The 17,839-nt window shown below is 40.2% G+C and overlaps 1 protein-coding gene across 5 annotated transcripts in view; it reads left to right on the top strand.

Annotated features, from left to right (window-relative positions):
• The window catches only part of mcf2l2 (MCF.2 cell line derived transforming sequence-like 2), a 112,759-nt gene that overhangs the window by 21,473 nt on the left and 73,447 nt on the right, over nt 1-17,839 (top strand). For all 5 annotated transcript variants that reach the window (XM_086284648.1, XM_086284650.1, XM_086284651.1 and 2 more), the window contains 5 exons: nt 10,417-10,500; nt 15,457-15,571; nt 15,871-15,961; nt 16,456-16,575; nt 17,631-17,747. In XM_086284648.1, the coding sequence (XP_086140774.1) occupies nt 10,417-10,500; nt 15,457-15,571; nt 15,871-15,961; nt 16,456-16,575; nt 17,631-17,747 (527 nt within the window). The remainder of the gene's footprint in view (nt 1-10,416; nt 10,501-15,456; nt 15,572-15,870; nt 15,962-16,455; nt 16,576-17,630; nt 17,748-17,839) is intronic.

The following is a 17,839-nucleotide window of genomic DNA, read 5'->3' as shown; positions in this document are numbered from 1 at the left end:
CTTGGAATGGGGAAATATTTCTAAAACATTTTAGCTAGCAGTGGGATTTACTAGTGACATGTGCAGTGCTCATGATGACCTGGAACTGGATGAGGGGTTAGGAAAATAAATGGATGTTTTATCCATAGACTGTATATGAAAAGTGGAGATAGCTTAAAAAACAGTGAGTTCAGTACAGAAGTGCTTTGGAGCTGCGTTCTTCTACAGGCCAGCAGGGGGCGACTCAGTTTGTTTGCAAAAGAAAGTCTACGGAAAAAACAGGTCCTGTGATCTGTTATATCTTCACTCCGGGTTACTAGTATAACAATGATACTCGGACCACGACGTAACTTGAGGTATTTATTATAACGGCATAACTTAACATGGAGCTAGCCCGAGCGACAGCCTAAAGCTGGTTTCCCATAATGCCTCTGGGCATGACCGCTACGGGTCCTGTTATAACCCAAAATACACAACATCTCCTCCCCTCTTACAAAGGATGTACTACGAAATAAACAGGTGATCTACTCACAAACTTCAGTCTTCACTGGCACATGACAGTAATAGCCTCACAAACATTTCACCTCTTATTAACTGTAAGGTTACAACACCAACTCTTTTAATTGCTATCTTGGGGAGTGAGGGTGGACTACCTCAACCTCCCCCATGACCCATGGGGATTATTCTGCCTCGTTCATTTGGGTCAGGTGCCATCTAATAACTCAGACGAACAGGAGGCCGCCGCTCTCTGTTGGGGTATCGGCGGTCTGTGGTAACGTCAGTCTGTGTGCTCTCTTGTGGAGCCTTTGTTCCTGACACCGAAGATGCCTCAGTCTCTCTTACAGTCTCATTTACAGGTGGAACTACTGTTCCTGATGTGGTGGAGTTCTCTACTTGTGTGTGTGAAAGGGCTGACGAGTCGATGAATGCATTTCCAAGATCTCCGCAAGTCCCTGCTGCAGACACTGGTGCGGACCAGAGTAGCTGATCCACGTGTCTTCTCCACACTCCATCGGCCACCTGAACTGTATATGAAACTGGACCAGTTTGAGCAATGACAGTTGCAGGAACCTACTTGTGTACTCCTCGGTAGTTCCTGGCCTGCACTGACTCGCCGGTGCTGAAGACTCTGTCCTTGACCTTTTGACCCCTGTACCTGATTTGTTTCTCTTGTTGTTTTTGTACAGTGTCCTTCACAGTTGAGGGTTTCAAAAGATCAAAGGTAGTGCGCAGATCTCTTTTGAACATTGCGTTGGCAGGAGATGTCCTTGTGGTAGCATGTGGACTATTCCGGTAGTTAAGCAGAAACTTGTGCAGTCTCTGATGCAGTGCTCCTTGGCCTTGTGATGTTTTCAGTGCATGTTTCATTGTCTGAACAAACCTTTCTGCAAGACCATTCGTTGCAGGATGGTATGGAGCTGACATAATGTGCTGCACTCCATTAGCCTGTAGGAAAGCCTCCATTTCCTGTGAAACCAGTTGAGGTCCATTGTCAGAGACTATCTGAGTAGGAGATCCAAACCTACTAAACATTTCTCCTAGAGCTTCTATGGTCTTTTCAGTGGTGGCTGATTTCATTATGGTCACTTCAGGCCATTTACTGTGTGCATCAACAGCTACAAGAAACATTTTGTCCTCGTATGGACCTGCAAAGTCAATGTGTACCCAATGCCATGGCTCCTGTGGGAACTCCCAGGGATGAAGAGGAGCAAGTGGTGGGTTGTTCCGGACCATCTGACACGAAGAGCAGTTCTTAGCAATCTCCTCAATCTGTTTGTCCATATTTGGCCACCAAAAATAGCTTCTCGCTATTTCCTTCATTCTCACTATTCCACTATGTCCTGCATGCAGTTGCTTCAACAGTTTTGGTCGCAGTGACATGGGAATGATGACTCTCCTCCCCCACAGCAAACATCCCGCCTGAACAGGAAGCTCCGCCCGCTTTCCCAGGAAAACCTTCAGGTCTACACCCTTACTTGCAGGCAGACCCTTAATGATCCAGTCCAGCACTGCTGCCAACACAGGGTCATTTCTGGACGCCTTTTTCACCTGCACAGCCGAAACAGGTGCTGTCCCTACCTCCCTGAAGTAGAGGATCTCAACTGTGTCAGAGACGGGTTTTTTAACAGGAAGGGGTAACCTGGACAACCCGTCTGCATTGCAATGAGACTCCGATTTGCGATACTTGATGTCATAAGAATGTCCTGACAATATCAACGCCCACCTCTGGAGACGTGAAGCAGCAAGAGATGGAATCCCTGTATAGGGTCCCTGGATGGTTGTGAGAGGCCTATGGTCAGTAAACAGTGTAAACTTCCTACCGTACAGGTACTGGTGGAATTTCCGAACACCGAATACAATGCTCAGCGCCTCTCGTTCCAGCTGAGCATAGTTGGACTCTGCTGTGTTTAATGTCCTTGATGCGAATGCAATTGGCCTTTCTTCGCCATTTGGGAGAATGTGGGAAATCACTGCCCCCACCCCATAGGGAGAAGCATCACAAGCAAGCTGAATTGGGAACTTGGGATTGAAGTGGGTTAGCACCTCAGATGCAGTCAGTGAATCCTTTGCCTTTTGAAAGGCCTCTTGGCAGCTTGCTGTCCACTCCCATGTTTCTTCCTTGCGTAGCAGGTTGTGCAGTGGTTTCAGGAGTGATGCCAAGTTGGGTATGAACCGTCCGTAGTAGTTCAACAGCCCTAAGAAAGACTTTAACTGACTGACATTTCGTGGTGGGGGTGCAGTGGTTTCAGGAGTGATGCCAAGTTGGGTATGAACCGTCCGTAGTAGTTCAACAGCCCTAAGAAAGACTTTAACTGACTGACATTTCGTGGTGGGGGTGCATCCACGATTGCTGTGATCTTCGAAGGTGCAGTGTGAAGTCCATTTGCATCAATCACGTGCCCTAGATATTCCACAGATGACTGAAAAAAGTCACATTTCTCCTTACGGACTCTCAATCCGTATTCCTTCAGCCTCTGAAGGGTCGCATCCAAGTTGCGCAGATGCTCTTCATCATCTGCTCCTGTACACAGGATATCATCCAGACAGCATTGCACACCAGGTAATCCGCTCAGGATTTGATCAATCGCTCGTTGAAACAATGCTGGAGCTTATGTGATGCCAAAAGGCAACCTGCAAAATCTGAAAAGTCCCTTATGTGTGTTAATAGTCAACATGTCACGTGACTGCTCTTCAACGTGCATTTGCAGGTAAGCTTGGTTGAGATCTATTTTGCTGAACTTTTGTCCTCCACTCAGACCAGCAAATAAGTCATCAATCAGCGGAAGGGGATACTGCTCTGCTGTTAATACAGGATTCACGGATACCTTGAAGTCGCCGCAGATCCGGATTCCGCCGTCCTTTTTAGGAACTGGAACGATGGGCGTGGCCCACTCGCTGGTCGTAACCGGCTCCAGAACCCCATTCTTGACCAATGCGTCTAAATTAGACTCCACTTTGGGCCGAATGGCGTACGGCACAGGTCTAGCCTTCATAAAGACTGGCTTGGAGTCAGGCTTGAGATGCAGCTTCACTGTAATTTTTTTCATGCTGCCCAGTTCCTCACGAAAAACCTCCTGGTGTTTTCCCAGTATGGCCTGTAGCTGAGAGGAACCATGCGACAGCTTTCTCACTCCTTGCCAGTTGAGTCTGATTGTTTTGAGCCACACACGTCCCATTATAGCAGGGCAGTTCTTCTGCGTAACATACACAGGCAGCTTAGCAGTTTGGCCATTGTATTGAACAGTCACCTCTGCCATTCCTTTCATAGGCACTCGATGTCCAGTATATCCTTTAAATACTGTGTCGGAGGGTTTGAGTGGAAGGTGCTTCAGACATGTCCTATAGACATTATATGACACTAGTGATGCTTTTGACCCAGTGTCAATCTGCATTTTTACAACATGTCCCTCCAGTTTGGGCTTGATCCAAAAGCCGTCTGAGGTTTCATCCACCTTCAGTATTCGCACAGTATTTATTGCAGACAACACTTCTTCATCTGAGGAGTCATTTGCTCTATCCTCATGAAGCTTAACTGTGTGAACATGTCTTTCTTTTTTGAATCTTGCAGTGCCTCTTTTATTTCCAGGCTTTGAGTCCTTATCCTTGCACCTTTTGTTCCTGCATGCCTGTGCTACATGACCTTTTTTTCCACAGTTGTTGCAATCCATTTCTTTGCACCAGCAATCACTAGCAAGGTGTCCTAACTTGCCACAGCGGAAGCATGGTCCCTGTGCATTTGCTTTACCATTGTCTAGTTTGTGTACTCTGTCTGTAGCATGTAGCGCATGGGCTTCTTTTGATGCCATTTCCATGGTCACACTGATATTAATTGCCTTCTCAAGAGTCAAGTCACTTTCCGTGAGCAATTTCTTCTGTGCAGCTTCATTTCTTAAACCACACACGAGTCTGTCTCTTAATGTGTCATTTAAAACATCTTTAAACTCACAGTGTTCAGCTAATTTGCGTAACGATGCAACGAACATTGTGACAGACTCACCCTCTTCTTGGTTTCGCTTGTGAAACCTGAACCGTTCAGCGATCACGAGGGGCTTGGGCGAGAAGTGTTTGGTCAGTGTGTCCACGATCTCTGTGAAACTTTTATTGCCTGGCTTTGCTGGCTGTAGCAGGCTCCTTAGCAGGGTAAAAGTCTTTGGGCCTATCACACTCAAAAAAATGGGCACCAGTTTAGCATCCTGTATGTCGTTAGCCGCAACGAAATATCCAAAACGCTCCGTATATGAGCTCCATTGCTCCGTGCTTTCGTCGAAGGGACCGATAGGGCCAGTAACTCCAGCCATTACTCGGCCCCTGGTTGAATGGCACTCTTCCCCTCACAACTGTTCCTTTTCGTAACGTCTCTTTTTCCCGTTTACATTTGGTTAGCGTCACTTACGGAGTCTGCCTTCGTCGTCCTGTCCGCTGTACATTCCTCCCTCCGGCGCCGTCTAACACCAAGTCAGTACGAGGCATCAGCAGGAAAAAAAAGTGTAAAACTCCAAGCGGACTGCAGCGTCGGTCCAGACGTCCTCGTCGCCACTTTTGTTAAATCTTCACTCCGGGTTACTAGTATAACAATGATACTCGGACCACGACGTAACTTGAGGTATTTATTATAACGGCATAACTTAACATGGAGCTAGCCCGAGCGACAGCCTAAAGCTGGTTTCCCATAATGCCTCTGGGCATGACCGCTACGGGTCCTGTTATAACCCAAAATACACAACATGATCCATGCCCTCAGTAAATACTTTCCCGGTGAGTTATGAGATCAGTCCCTAGTTTCACTTCATAGAGAACAAAACATTATGCTCATTTTCTACATTATAGTCCCCATTAAGCTCCACAACAACAATAGTTGGTAGTAGTTACAATTAGTTGGTAGCCCATTACAGTTTAAAAAGCTAATTTTTCAAATCAATAGGCAACGTCCATCCTTTAAACACAGGTTTTGGTTTGATCATTATGCCAGCTCAAATTATAACTCCAGCACTATCTTACATTGATTATGGTTCATGTTCAGTCTGCCAACCTCAGGACTTTGGTGTCATATCTTTTATCCTGGTTTTGTTGAACAAGACGCTGATGTCACTGTACCTTTACTGTGTTCTTACATACACAGAAGAAGAAAGTACAATAAATACTACATCTATTACATGCACCAGTGGGACTAGATGTAAAAGGGGAGTGTAGATATAACCAAAAATCAAAATCGCTTGGAATATGCCTTGTTGTTTACATACTGCTAACACCATCTGATCTCCATCAGAGCACTGACAATATATTTTGTTAACTTGCTGCTGGCGCAATGAGGACTTTGTCAAACTGAAAAAATGTCCCACCCTTTGAAGTAGGGCTGTAAGGTTTGCAGCTTTCCTCATGGGGCTATAATTTTGGCCATATTGAACAGGAGCTGCTGCCCAACATAGAAACAGATGCTAGTGAACCATTTAATTGTAGTAGTTCAACATATCTACAGAAAACTTTGTTAGTTCCTGCGTGTTGTTGTCCAAGCTTAATCTCCCAAATTAAGAATTTCACTGGTGCCATTAGAGTTCATTGCGTCCTTATAGGAGTTCCTCCTGCACGTACCCTTTGTCTCCTCAGGACTGCTTCACTTTCTAAAAACAGCACTTTTCTGTCAAGCCTTGAAGTGGTCATGCATCACATCTGTCTTCACCACTCCTTTCTACTTTGATGTTCCAACAATACAGAACAGTCTCCCTCGTCGGGTGCCTGACCTGGATCTGATTGTATAACACTACTGTTCTGAATGTTCTTAGACAAAATTTCCTATACTTTTTTTTTTAAAATTAACCTGATCTTGAAAACTTTGTTTTTTTATTTAAAATGATATTAAACAGTGCAACCACTATATTAAATTTACCACAGGGCAAAAGTTTGCATTGGATGTTTGTTTTATAAAATGTTTTAGAATAGACACTTGTCACAGTGATGGATTGATAGTACACAGTGTTTAGTTTTATGTAGCCAGAGCAGTTTGCACAAGTTGCACAAGTATAGCAAATATTAGATACTCCGGAGACAAGGTTTTGTTTTAAGAAGACATTGTTGTGTGTTCTTAGCAAAATCAACAAAATCTTATAAAACATTTCAGGATGCACTCGTCTGTAACAGAAGCTGAATTTTTAATATCCTTGGTGTGTCAGTAGAATCAGATAGTAACAACAGAGGTACATTGATGATGCCTCCATTAGCGTCCACTACCAGCTGTTATGCTCTTCTGCTTCTGTCCCCACTCCCACTAGCACAAGACCTACCCAAGCATGTTTCAGAGTAATAAAGTGCAGTCAGTGTAAATGCATGTCTTTATTCTCTGTAACAGAGAAAGGCTTGTTCACTGCACAGTGCACTTAGAGCTTTACCCTGCAGGAGAACCATAATAAACATTAAACCAGAGCAGGAATACATATCCTTAAAGCCTCGTCTAAGAATGCTTTGTTCCAGTTCCTTATAAATGTCATATGAACAGCAGTCAGAAATGGATAGCTTTAGAACTGGCTGCTTAGGATGAACATGTGATGTGCAAAGAAAAATGGAGATAAAGGTCCCTAAAGTCAGCCTATTATTATGTGTTCTGCCATGTATGCTTTTGTCTGTCATATAATTACTGTTCCACTGCTGTTTGATCATATTAATGCTGGTCTAAATTATAAGGCTTCAGATTGCTTTAAATGCTTTGCTTCTATGTTTGAATCTTTATTCATCTGAATTCTATTCAGTTTTATTCATATAGTGCAAAATCACAACAGGAGCCGCTTCAAAGTACTTTATATTGTAAAGTAAAAACCGTATAATAATACAAAGCATATGGATCACATTTGTATGACGAATCCCTAATATGGTCATCTCAAACACATACTGTAGCTCTGGCTGAGAGAACAAAAGACCCACCCACATACTCTTTAAGCCTTTGTGAGGGGCTGCTAATTAAAAGACAGTTGGGTTAAGATATGAAATGTTAAAATGGCTTGTTTCAGACTGAGGAACTCAACCAAAACCCAAGATAAGATAAATAACAATTGCTTTGAACTGCAGATCACACAAAGCTCCTATAGAGACCATAAAATATGGACTTATAAGTCTATTTCATAGCAAAGATGTTCAGTAGAGTTGCATATTCTATTTTGGCCCGAACCGATTAATTCTTGGCTCTTTTTGATTCATCACAAGACATATTATCTTAATGCTAAATACAATAAAATGTTACACAAAGGGACAATTTTACATCACTGGTAAATATACACTTGGCTGGTACATTTTAGCTACTGGAAACCTTTGTTGGCGAAAAGTCACTTGATGCGTAATTTGTGAGAAAAGTTCTACTTTTTCTACTCAAGATCCACTTTTCTTTTCTCGAGTTGTTGATAAAAAATCATTCAAGTTCTCTTTGAGTTTGCATATTTTATGTGAAACGTTTTTAGGTTCACATCAGCAATAATACTGGTGTACTAACAGAAATGTATGGGAAAATATCTCAGTAGCCTAAGGTCCATGTTTGAGCATTCAGCCAGCACCAGTTTAGGGCAGTCAGCTTAAACAGTAAACTGCTTTGATTCAGTTTTTATTGTAAATTGAATTTGGAGTACAGCAGCAATGCCCCTTTCCACTTACACGTCCTAACAAGTCCAACAGGTAGAGAAGATTGTCAAAGATACGGAAAATCAAATAACAAAAATCAAACAAAACAGTGTCAAATTATATTATAACACCTTCCTGCCCCCATTTTGTCTGTTTTTTCCTAAATGAATGCAGACAGATACTTTCTTATTAGTCTCTGAACCCCTGACTGATTCTGCTGACCTTTGAAATGGCCAATAATGTTTATGCTACCTGCAATCAATTTTCTCTATAAAACAATGTCTTTAGATTTTTCAACTTTAAAACATATCAGAGGATTTTTGTGCTTCAAGTTCAGAGGTATATACTGATGTTTTATGAAAAAATGTGTGCGTATATTGATACGTGCTTACCTCTCTTCTGTAGGTAAGGTCACAAAGTGTCCAGCCTAGGGACTGTACTTTTTATATTAATGAGTGAAATCTGTTGTTGGCCTCAACGCCTTTCTGTGGTATCTGTTTTGTTTACTTTTTACTTCCTTATTATGCATACCTGTATCTGCAGTTAAACTCAGAAAGCAACTTGTCTGGATGAATGTCATGGATCGCTGTGTGGCAGGCAGGATGAGGACCCAATCGCAAAACTCACAGACTCAGGGGATGAACTCAAAAAGCAGCTTTATTGCTGACAAAGGATGACAGGAAATACAAAACTAAACTGGGAAAAACTAACAAAGCTCACCAAGGAACACAGGGGAATCACACACAGCATGAGGGAGAACACGACACAGAACTGAGGGAGACGCAGACATAAATACACAGAGGGTTAACGAGGGAAGTGGGAGCACACGGGGAACACAGGTGACACTGATAATCATAACAAGACACGGCAGGAGTGAACACCACACTGGCGGGAGACGGGCAAAGTAAAACAGGAAGTACAGAGGTTCAGACAGGAGGAGAGAGAGCACGGGGAAAACACAGACATAACGGGCTGGGGAAAACATAGAATAAACACAAAGAGAGACAAGGGCTCATGACTACACAGAGGGGCACACAGGGGGTAAGAGTCACGAAGGGAAAACACTTAGGGAACAACACACCAGGGCAACTCAGGAAACATGGCCTAAATAAGGAACAAAATACAAAAATACATGAAAACTAAGAATACTGGGCCAACATGGCCCAGGACCATGACAATGAAATGGTTGAACGTGGCTCACAGTGTGTTTGAAGATGAAAATTCTTTCAGTAAGATGACAGATTCAGGACTGGAGTGATAATATCTACCTGTAGAAATGTCTGCTTTCCCTATTTCTCATTGGTACAAATACCCATTAAATTGTTCTGCGACTTACATTGGAGACTCCTGAAGTATTCATAATGCATCATGAAAACCTGGTTAATCAGACTCTGCATGGCATAGATGTATTTTCCTTGTATTGTTTCTAGTTGCCTGCTTCCATTCCACATCACCAAAGAATTACAAATGGAGCTAGGTGCCTGTCTATTCAGAGGATTACTGAGAAGCTTCAGGTGCTCAAGAGTGGTAAAGAACTGCTTGCTAGCCAAGCCTGTCAGGTCTCACCATTGTAATTCTCTAATTGCAGAGCGCTTACGTGAGTTAGCCCTTGCTATTGTCAAACTCATGTCACAGTTGGTAGTTGCAACGGCTACCAGACGTTGCAACTACGCTACCAGACATCCAAATCGTACTGTGGTTTTCTGCAGTGCTCCATGAAATAGCTACTTCATAGCTTTATAACTTTATAACTTTATACTCTAATGTGATTTTGTGTGCTAAGCTGCTAAGCTAAGGTTAAGCTTTTGATCAGTCAAACTAAAGGCTTGCCTTTTTTATTCAATTTATACGGAAGTCTGTATTAGCTCCTCATCTTGCAATTCATGACATGACTGGAAATCTTTATTCCGGAGTTATCTGCTAGAATAGAATAGTCATTTTTGGCTGTTTTGTTTTTAGGGTCCATTTTAATAAATATTAATTAATTTGATATAAAATTAATTTTACGTAAGTAAAATTGTGCTAGCAATGCTACAACTGAGCTGCACGGCTACCAGACATCCAAATCTTACTGTGGTTTTCTGCAGTGCTCCATGAAATAGCTACTTCATAGCTTTATAACTTTATACTCTAATGTGATTTTGTGTGCTGCACTCTAGCCTGTTTTCTTTGATCTCCGATTAAATGATCAACTGGTCTTATGTGTGGCCTTTTTGATTTTATATTGTAGTATAATATACTTTTATATCATATGCAGCTGATATATGATATATGATATCTGTAATGTCTTTTCAAAATAGATCCATGGATAATTTACCGTTTTTTGCCTCCTTTCAGATGAGATCATGCAGCAGGACATCAGGCCCCTGCTGGCCGTAGACATCATAGAGCAGCTTCACCGCCAGTTTGCCTCGCTATCTGGTAAGTAACCTGCAATGTTCTATTTGCCCTCATTCCATATCTGAAGTTCATGTTAGGTGGAGGTATTGAAACAAAACTCTGGGTGGGACAACAAATGAGCCGTTAAAAGGAGACAAATAAGGAAAAACAGGAGACACAACAAAAGTAGCAAACACAGGACAGAGTATCTGTTAACTCATGAATACTGCTATAGTACCATAACAGAAACATTAATAATCACACCATTATCATTACTAGCTACATTAAATCCACAGTTCCGTAAATTTAAGAGAAAAATATTGCACATATTTAGTCTTTTATGGCCATTATGTAACATGGAGCACTAATTAAAGCCTTTTTCATTTTTTACCCCTGACATCCTGTTACAGTACCACTTCTCCCTGTGCCTTCATGCTTACTGTAACTAAAGCTTCGAACCCAAATTGATTTTAATGATTTTGATATTTCAAAAAACCCCAAAAACATTCTCAGCAGTTTTTTAGCTGATGTTCTATTTTTGTGTTTTGTATCACAAGTTATGCAAGTGCCAGAAGAAAGGACTTCATGTGTAACTCAGCTGCTTCACTCTCTCATGACTTTTTATTCTTCACCGAGGAAATCACAAGCAAACGGATAATATGAGGAAACCACTGAAATCCCTTCAGCTGACTTGCTCACTGATTCTATTTGTTGATTTTTTAAAAAAAGAGGAAATCTGCTGGAGTGATATGTAATCATGATTCATTTAATTCCACAAAACACAGCAGTTCACTGGAGGTTTATACACACACAGATCTTCCTGTCCACATGTTTTGGGTTTTCTTTTAATTCCCCCTGGGGATTTGGGGCTTTTGAAAGTTCATTTGGCATTTTCAAGTTTGCTATGGCACTGAAACCTTATTCTCTTATTTAACAGTATTATTATATTCTGTCCTGGCATCTAGGTGCAAGTATCTGCTTTCTTGCAAACACACAAAATGGAGCTTGGTCAAAGATAGTGGATGCTATGATCTCGGGGGTTTTTTATGTTGTGCTTAAGTTGGCATTTGAATTCCTTATTTAAGATGTTCTCTGTTTGTTTTTAGGCATCCTGAGCTTTAAATAGAGTTAATTTTGCCTATATTTTCCATTTCACTTTTTCGTTATTGTTGTTACTTCCTGTTTTTTTTATGGTAGTTATTTGTCTCCAGCTTTACTGCCCCACTACCTGTCTTGTTGTCCTTGATTACTTTGACCTGCATCTCCTGACTCTTCTGTATCCAGCTCCCTGATTTCCCTTTTGTCCTGACTTCGCAGCACTCTTTTCTCTACCAGCTGACCTACCAGTCTCTTCCTGCCTGTTGCCTGTCTATTTTGTGGTTAAGCTTTTGATCAGTCAAACTAAAGGCTTGCCTTTTTTTATTCAATTTACACGGAAGTCTGTATTTAGCTCCTCATCTTGCAATTTATGACATGACTGGAAATCTTTATTCCAGAGTTATCTGCTAGAATAGAATAGTCATTTTTGTCTGTTTTGTTTTTAGGGTCCATTTTAATAAATATTAATTAATTTGATATAAAATTAATTTTACGTAAGTAAAATTGTGCTAGCAATGCTACAACTGAGCTGCACATAACATGTTGTGTAATACTGATTTATTAATTCAAGATTTCATCCAACACACATCTTCCAGGGAACTGCTTCCTCCAGTTCTTTATAGGCTTCAGATAATAACATCTCAGGGAAATTGGCTGCAATAAAGATAAAGTCATAGCACAAAGAATTGTGTAAAAACACGAGCCAATAAAAAACCAAGAATGAGTAGACCACCAGACACTTTCAAATTCTAAAATGTAATATACACATTAATGTTGTATCACCTTTTAAACTGAGAGCTCCATACGTGACAGAAGAAACATGAGAAAACATAAGCATTTTGTTTGCTTTTTGATTTCTTAAAAAAATATTTGAACATTTTTTTACAGCAACTTAAAGTTCAATTTGAAGCCTTAAAAACATTTAAGTGCTATATGTTTCTTTGTTTCTTTGTGTTATTGAAAAGCTTTTCATTTGAGGAAGTGTGGATTTGAACTTTGTTGCTGAGACTATTGATGAGGAGAACATTAGTGGATGAGCAACTCTTAAAATGAGTTACACTAAAAGTAATATGCCATACCTTTAAAATATTGAATTCAATTCTTTTTTTCTTTGTTTTTTTTAGTCTAATTGGCACAAACACCTAGTTGTGCAGTCTGCTGTTACAAACTCTTATGAAATAATTAACAAGAGTTGTTCTAAAGAGCTCACCAAAAGCTTTTAGAAGTCATAATAACTCACCCATGAAGTGGTGGACCATATTAATCTACAGAGAAGTGTTACAGAGATACATAGTGTGAAAAAGTCACAGACATCCTAAATTCAGTAAATGCAAAGATTCAAACCTCCTCTGGTATTAGCATCAGCACAAAAACTGCCACCAGAAGCTTCTTGGCATAGGTTTGCATGGCCAATCAGCTTCTGTAGGTGTAATGCGTAGGTGGTTCACTACATGTATTTGCACATCATAGCTCACAATGATAAGCCAATGCGACCAGTTATTAACTAGCATGGAGCTGGTGGAGCATTGCTTTTAGCATCCCAGCATTCACACTTGGTGCCCTCAGACTTTTCCAGATGTGCTGTTAGTGGTGACACAGCAGTCTGTGTGGTTCTCCAGGGATGCCTCTCATTCCTTCTCTCAGTCGTCTCACCAAACAGCCAAAATAACTGTTTCCAAAAGTTCCTCTCTCAGCATTACTTGCCTCTAGAATTACATAAGGGTAACACAAGTCTGGTTCATAGTCCTCACCACATGTGTGTGCCTACTGTGAGTGTGTGTGCCTTCTCAGTAGGATCCAGGTTTAAACGCTATGATCATTTGGTTTGCTATTTTTGTCTCTCTGTATACACATTTTATATATACATGAACTGGAACCAGTGAGGGTTTCCTTTTGCCAGAGACCAGTTAGGAAGTATACCAAACAATTTCATGCCTCTTTTCTTAGAGTTTTTATGATTTTGTTTTCCCTCATGGACAGCTGCAGGATTTGTTGCTTTCTTTTGATTCTCCTTAAAAAGTAAAGGGGAAACACATCACTGAGTGGTCAGTGTAAAACCCGTCACTTTTTCTGGGTTAGATGACCTTTGCACTACTAGCAGCAGACAAGGAGTTGCAAGCAGGAAATTGGAAACATGCACATTTCACATACTTTTACGGCAGTAACTTTATTAGGGAGAATTAACAGAGTCTTTTATGTTCTTAGAGAGGAAAATGTATATTTTTGTGGAGTGTAAAAGGTTTTCAAAATAGTGTTTCCTTCTTTCTACAAGTTTCAGAAAGTTGATATGACTATATCTGGCAGACATAAAGCATTATTTGAGTCATTTTAATTTAATTTACACTACTGGAGCTCTGTTTTGGTTGGTTCTCCTTAGTGGGAAATATGGGTTCTATAACATCTCATAATGTTTTGGGATTTAACTAATAACACTGCAGCACTTACCTGCCTTGCCTAACAGATGTTTTTTAAATGCCAGTATCACAGATGTCAGACCATGACTCCCACTTTCTTCCCCTCCTGCAACGTGTTGAGTATAAACTTTCCATTCTCAGCAAGTTAGTTACATGTTTGTGGTTGAGAGATGCTGGTCAGACAAAATTCTAAACCAACAAAAATATCCTCAGATGTGCTGATTCAAGGTTATGCACAGCCCTTTAATGTCTGTATGAATGTCTGTAACTTTTAGCATTACAAACACTGTTAGTTTTTTTCTCAAGTAGCATGCCGTAGCAATGTTTTATTTGTCAAGCCAGCAGATTTATGGCTCATGCTCACCATCTAGTGACATTTCGAGAGATGTGCAAGTATTGGATTTTTCCAATCTGTATCTGCAACTAGAAGTGTCAAGACTACTGGTTGCACACTGGCTCCTTGTAGGGCCCTTTTATAGATCTGCAAAGGTAAAGCATACTGATGATCAAATATAGTAAGCCACAAAAGCCTTGATTACGAGACAGAATTAACAATGAGAACACACAAGTTTGAAAATAGTATACGACTAGTATTTTTAGACTTGTGTTTTGCTTAGCATTTACATTAGCCAGTTTAAGTTTATGAAATAATCATGGTTTGAGTTCAATAATTTCTTTTAAATCTTGAAACATTATTTAGATTATGGTTTAATGGTGTTTATTTCAGGTACATCTACAAAGTGTTGCAGACATTGAACAATGACACTAGAGGGTTATCCGCTGTAGTGAAATGTGACATGAAGAACATTAATTCATAGTTATATAGTGCTTTCTAGTCTTACTGACTACTCAAAGCACTTTTTTCACAATACAAGCCACATTCAAATCTCAAGAAGACTGAAGCACACAGCCTCATCCACAGCAAGGACCAGTAATTCATGAGTCAAGTATAAGACTACCCTGAGGTCTTATACTTGACTCATTGAACAGTTTGGTCTTCTTACAGTTGGCAATGAAGACAAAAAGAGTGAAAACAGTAAAACCAAATCTGTGAGAAGTGTAAATAAAATGTTATGGTTGGACATATACTAAGAACACAATGTAGTTTAACTTTAATTGAGAGCCTAAAGGAACAAACATAGTACTGAGGTGTTAGAGTTGGGGTGTTCCTCTACCATTTTACATTTAGTAGAACCACATTCCCAAAAGTCATTGCCCATTCCCCATGTCGCTAATTTCATCTGGGTGCCTGTAATACGATTCCTACTGGGAAAACAAAACAATTTCATATATTCTGATTTAAATGGTGTCTTAACTTTCATTTCAGATATCTTAAATGAAACACAATTTCATACAGCTGTGATGGAGGTTTTACAGATGTCCGCATTTCAACTTAAAGGGAATCCTTTAAGTTATCAAATGATAAAATGTCTTGCAATACAGTTACTGCAGTTATTGATTTGGGTTTATTTTTTCTGTGCTATAGGAGGGCGAGGGAAAGATGGTGCCCCCATCATCACTTTCCCAGAGTGCTCAGGCTTTAGCGAAGTGCCAGAGGAAGATTTCCTCAATGTAGTTACTTACCTGACCAGCATCCCCAGGTATGTATACTCACACACAATTAAAACTAATAACGAGAAAGATCATAAAGATAAAATTCCATTTGATTCAAAACTATCCCCACAGGATCACATTTGATCCTGGGTGCTTAAACGTCTTCACTGCTTCATCTCAACAGTAATATCATAAGGCTTTCTGGAAATTATGCTTAGTGGTGTACTAATTGTGTATTCCTTGAAATGTGGACAATTCTTGAGTTCTGTATTTTCCGGAGCCTGAAACCTTTGGGAATTTGATTAGCATGGCCTATAACTTTAAATTGTTTTCCTCCTCTCTCCAGCCTGGATGCTGCAAGCATTGGCTTCATTATCATCATCGACCGGCGGAAGGACAAATGGAGCTCAGTAAAGGCCTCTCTATCCAGGATCGCTGTAAGTTCAGTGAGATACTTAAATCACCATAGAAATATATACAAGGACCTTTTTAAAATGTTTCTTTTAAGTCTTTGTGTTTCCTACACCGGCGTAACAACCCTGTGAAAGCCTCATTTTCTTTTGGGCCCTTACCGTCACATTGTACCTGAGCAATGGATGGATCACAAACACATTCATTGTAGAATTCCTCATTTAACAATCAATTTCAATGCAATGGCTTGTAGTACACACCTATATCACAACAAGAGTGCCTCTAGAACAAATCTCTTCACTCCTTCCTATTTTAAACACCATTTTTACTATCAGGCTCAGTGAGCTTGAACTAAAATGGGCAGATCTTTCATAACATGCTTCTGTAACAAACTAATTATGACCTGCAATAGTTTTATACCAGAAGAATATATTTTAGCTTGTTACAAGCAACTTACAGATAACCATGAGAATGAAAAGATGCAATATCTTATTTTAAGTTCATTTGTTATATTTTCCAGGGGGCATTCCCAGGAAATCTTCAGTTAGTGTTGGTGCTGAGGCCATCCAGGTTCTTCCAGAAGCATATAGCAGATATTGGGATCAAACTACACAAGGATGACTTCAAAATGAAGGTACCGGTAAGCATGCAGGTGTTTTATTCTGAGCCAGGGTATGGTTCTGAAACAGACACCTAAAAGAGAGACAAAAAGTATTCCCCATGATAATAGTTAGCTTTTTTGATATACTGAAAGAGAAAACATGTCATCCAAACACACAGAGATGCTATGCTTTAACACAACGAGGGATTTTTTTTCCATAGAACAATTCCTTAAATTGCATAAGGTGTGATTTTTTTTTTATCACAGCACAATTAAACCTAACATTTCAATAGCAAAGTATGAAAAGCATCAAGCATGCACCACCCACCCATCCATCCATCCATCCAACCATAACTCCATCCATCTATCAGGAAAACTACACTTTCCTCTCCCTGGCCACTTTCTCCAGTGTTTCCTGGAGGACTCCAAGCTTGTTGAGAGAGGTTATGTCTCTTTTGTAGGTGTTAAACATAACTATAGCTTTTTATCCTTTGATGGGCATGTCAGTGGTATCAAAACGATATAAAAATACTGACAAAGACAGACACAGTGGATCAGTTGTCAGAGTTGTGTAACATAACCAGGTCTTCCTCAATCCACTGTTTTGTTAAGATAAACACTGTGTCACATTTTTGAAGGACTGAGCAACAGTGAGCAAAGAGGTTTGGTGGGAAAGAAAGACTGGCTGCTTTGACAGGAAAATCACACAACAGGAAAATTGCATTTATTTTTTGTGAGGGAAATCATTTCATCATAGATCTTAGGTTTTAGCTAAACAAGATAAATAAATTATTCATGAATACATATTTTGATACTTATTTTCAAGTCAGCACCTACAAATGCATCTCGTTTTTTAAAATTGTGTATGCAAATGTAGTAATAAAAACAGTAACCCCTTACTTATATGGTGCTTTTCAAAGCAAAGTTTTGAAAGGTACAAAGTGTATGTCTTGTAAACCAAAATGTTTGATTTCCTATTTAGTAACTTACCAGGCAACGCTTCCCATCTTGCAACAACATTGACTATGAGAAGTTGTTCTACCAATTTTACTTAATAATAATGGAGCACGTAAAGCAATGCACTGTGTTTGCAGATCGTGATGCTGAACTCGCTGTCTGACCTACATGGCTATGTGGATAAAAGCCAGCTGACCCGAGAGTTAGGAGGAAACCTGGAATACTGTCACAGTCAGTGGATACACCACCGAACAGTGAGCACTGACTTACTGTAGCATTCAATACCAGATTTGACATTATAGCAGGTGTATGGTGAGCTAGATTAGAAGACATTGCAGAGTAACAT

Source organism: Aulonocara sp. 'chitande type north' Nkhata Bay, linkage group LG23 (assembly GCF_057382095.1).
Source record: "Aulonocara sp. 'chitande type north' Nkhata Bay isolate Kocher_YH1m ecotype deep benthic linkage group LG23, A_spYH_male_GT1.1, whole genome shotgun sequence".
NCBI classification, from domain to species: Eukaryota; Metazoa; Chordata; class Actinopteri; order Cichliformes; family Cichlidae; genus Aulonocara; species Aulonocara sp. 'chitande type north' Nkhata Bay.
Note: the sequence above shows the minus strand (reverse complement) of the source record. Positions and strands in the feature narration are given on the sequence as shown.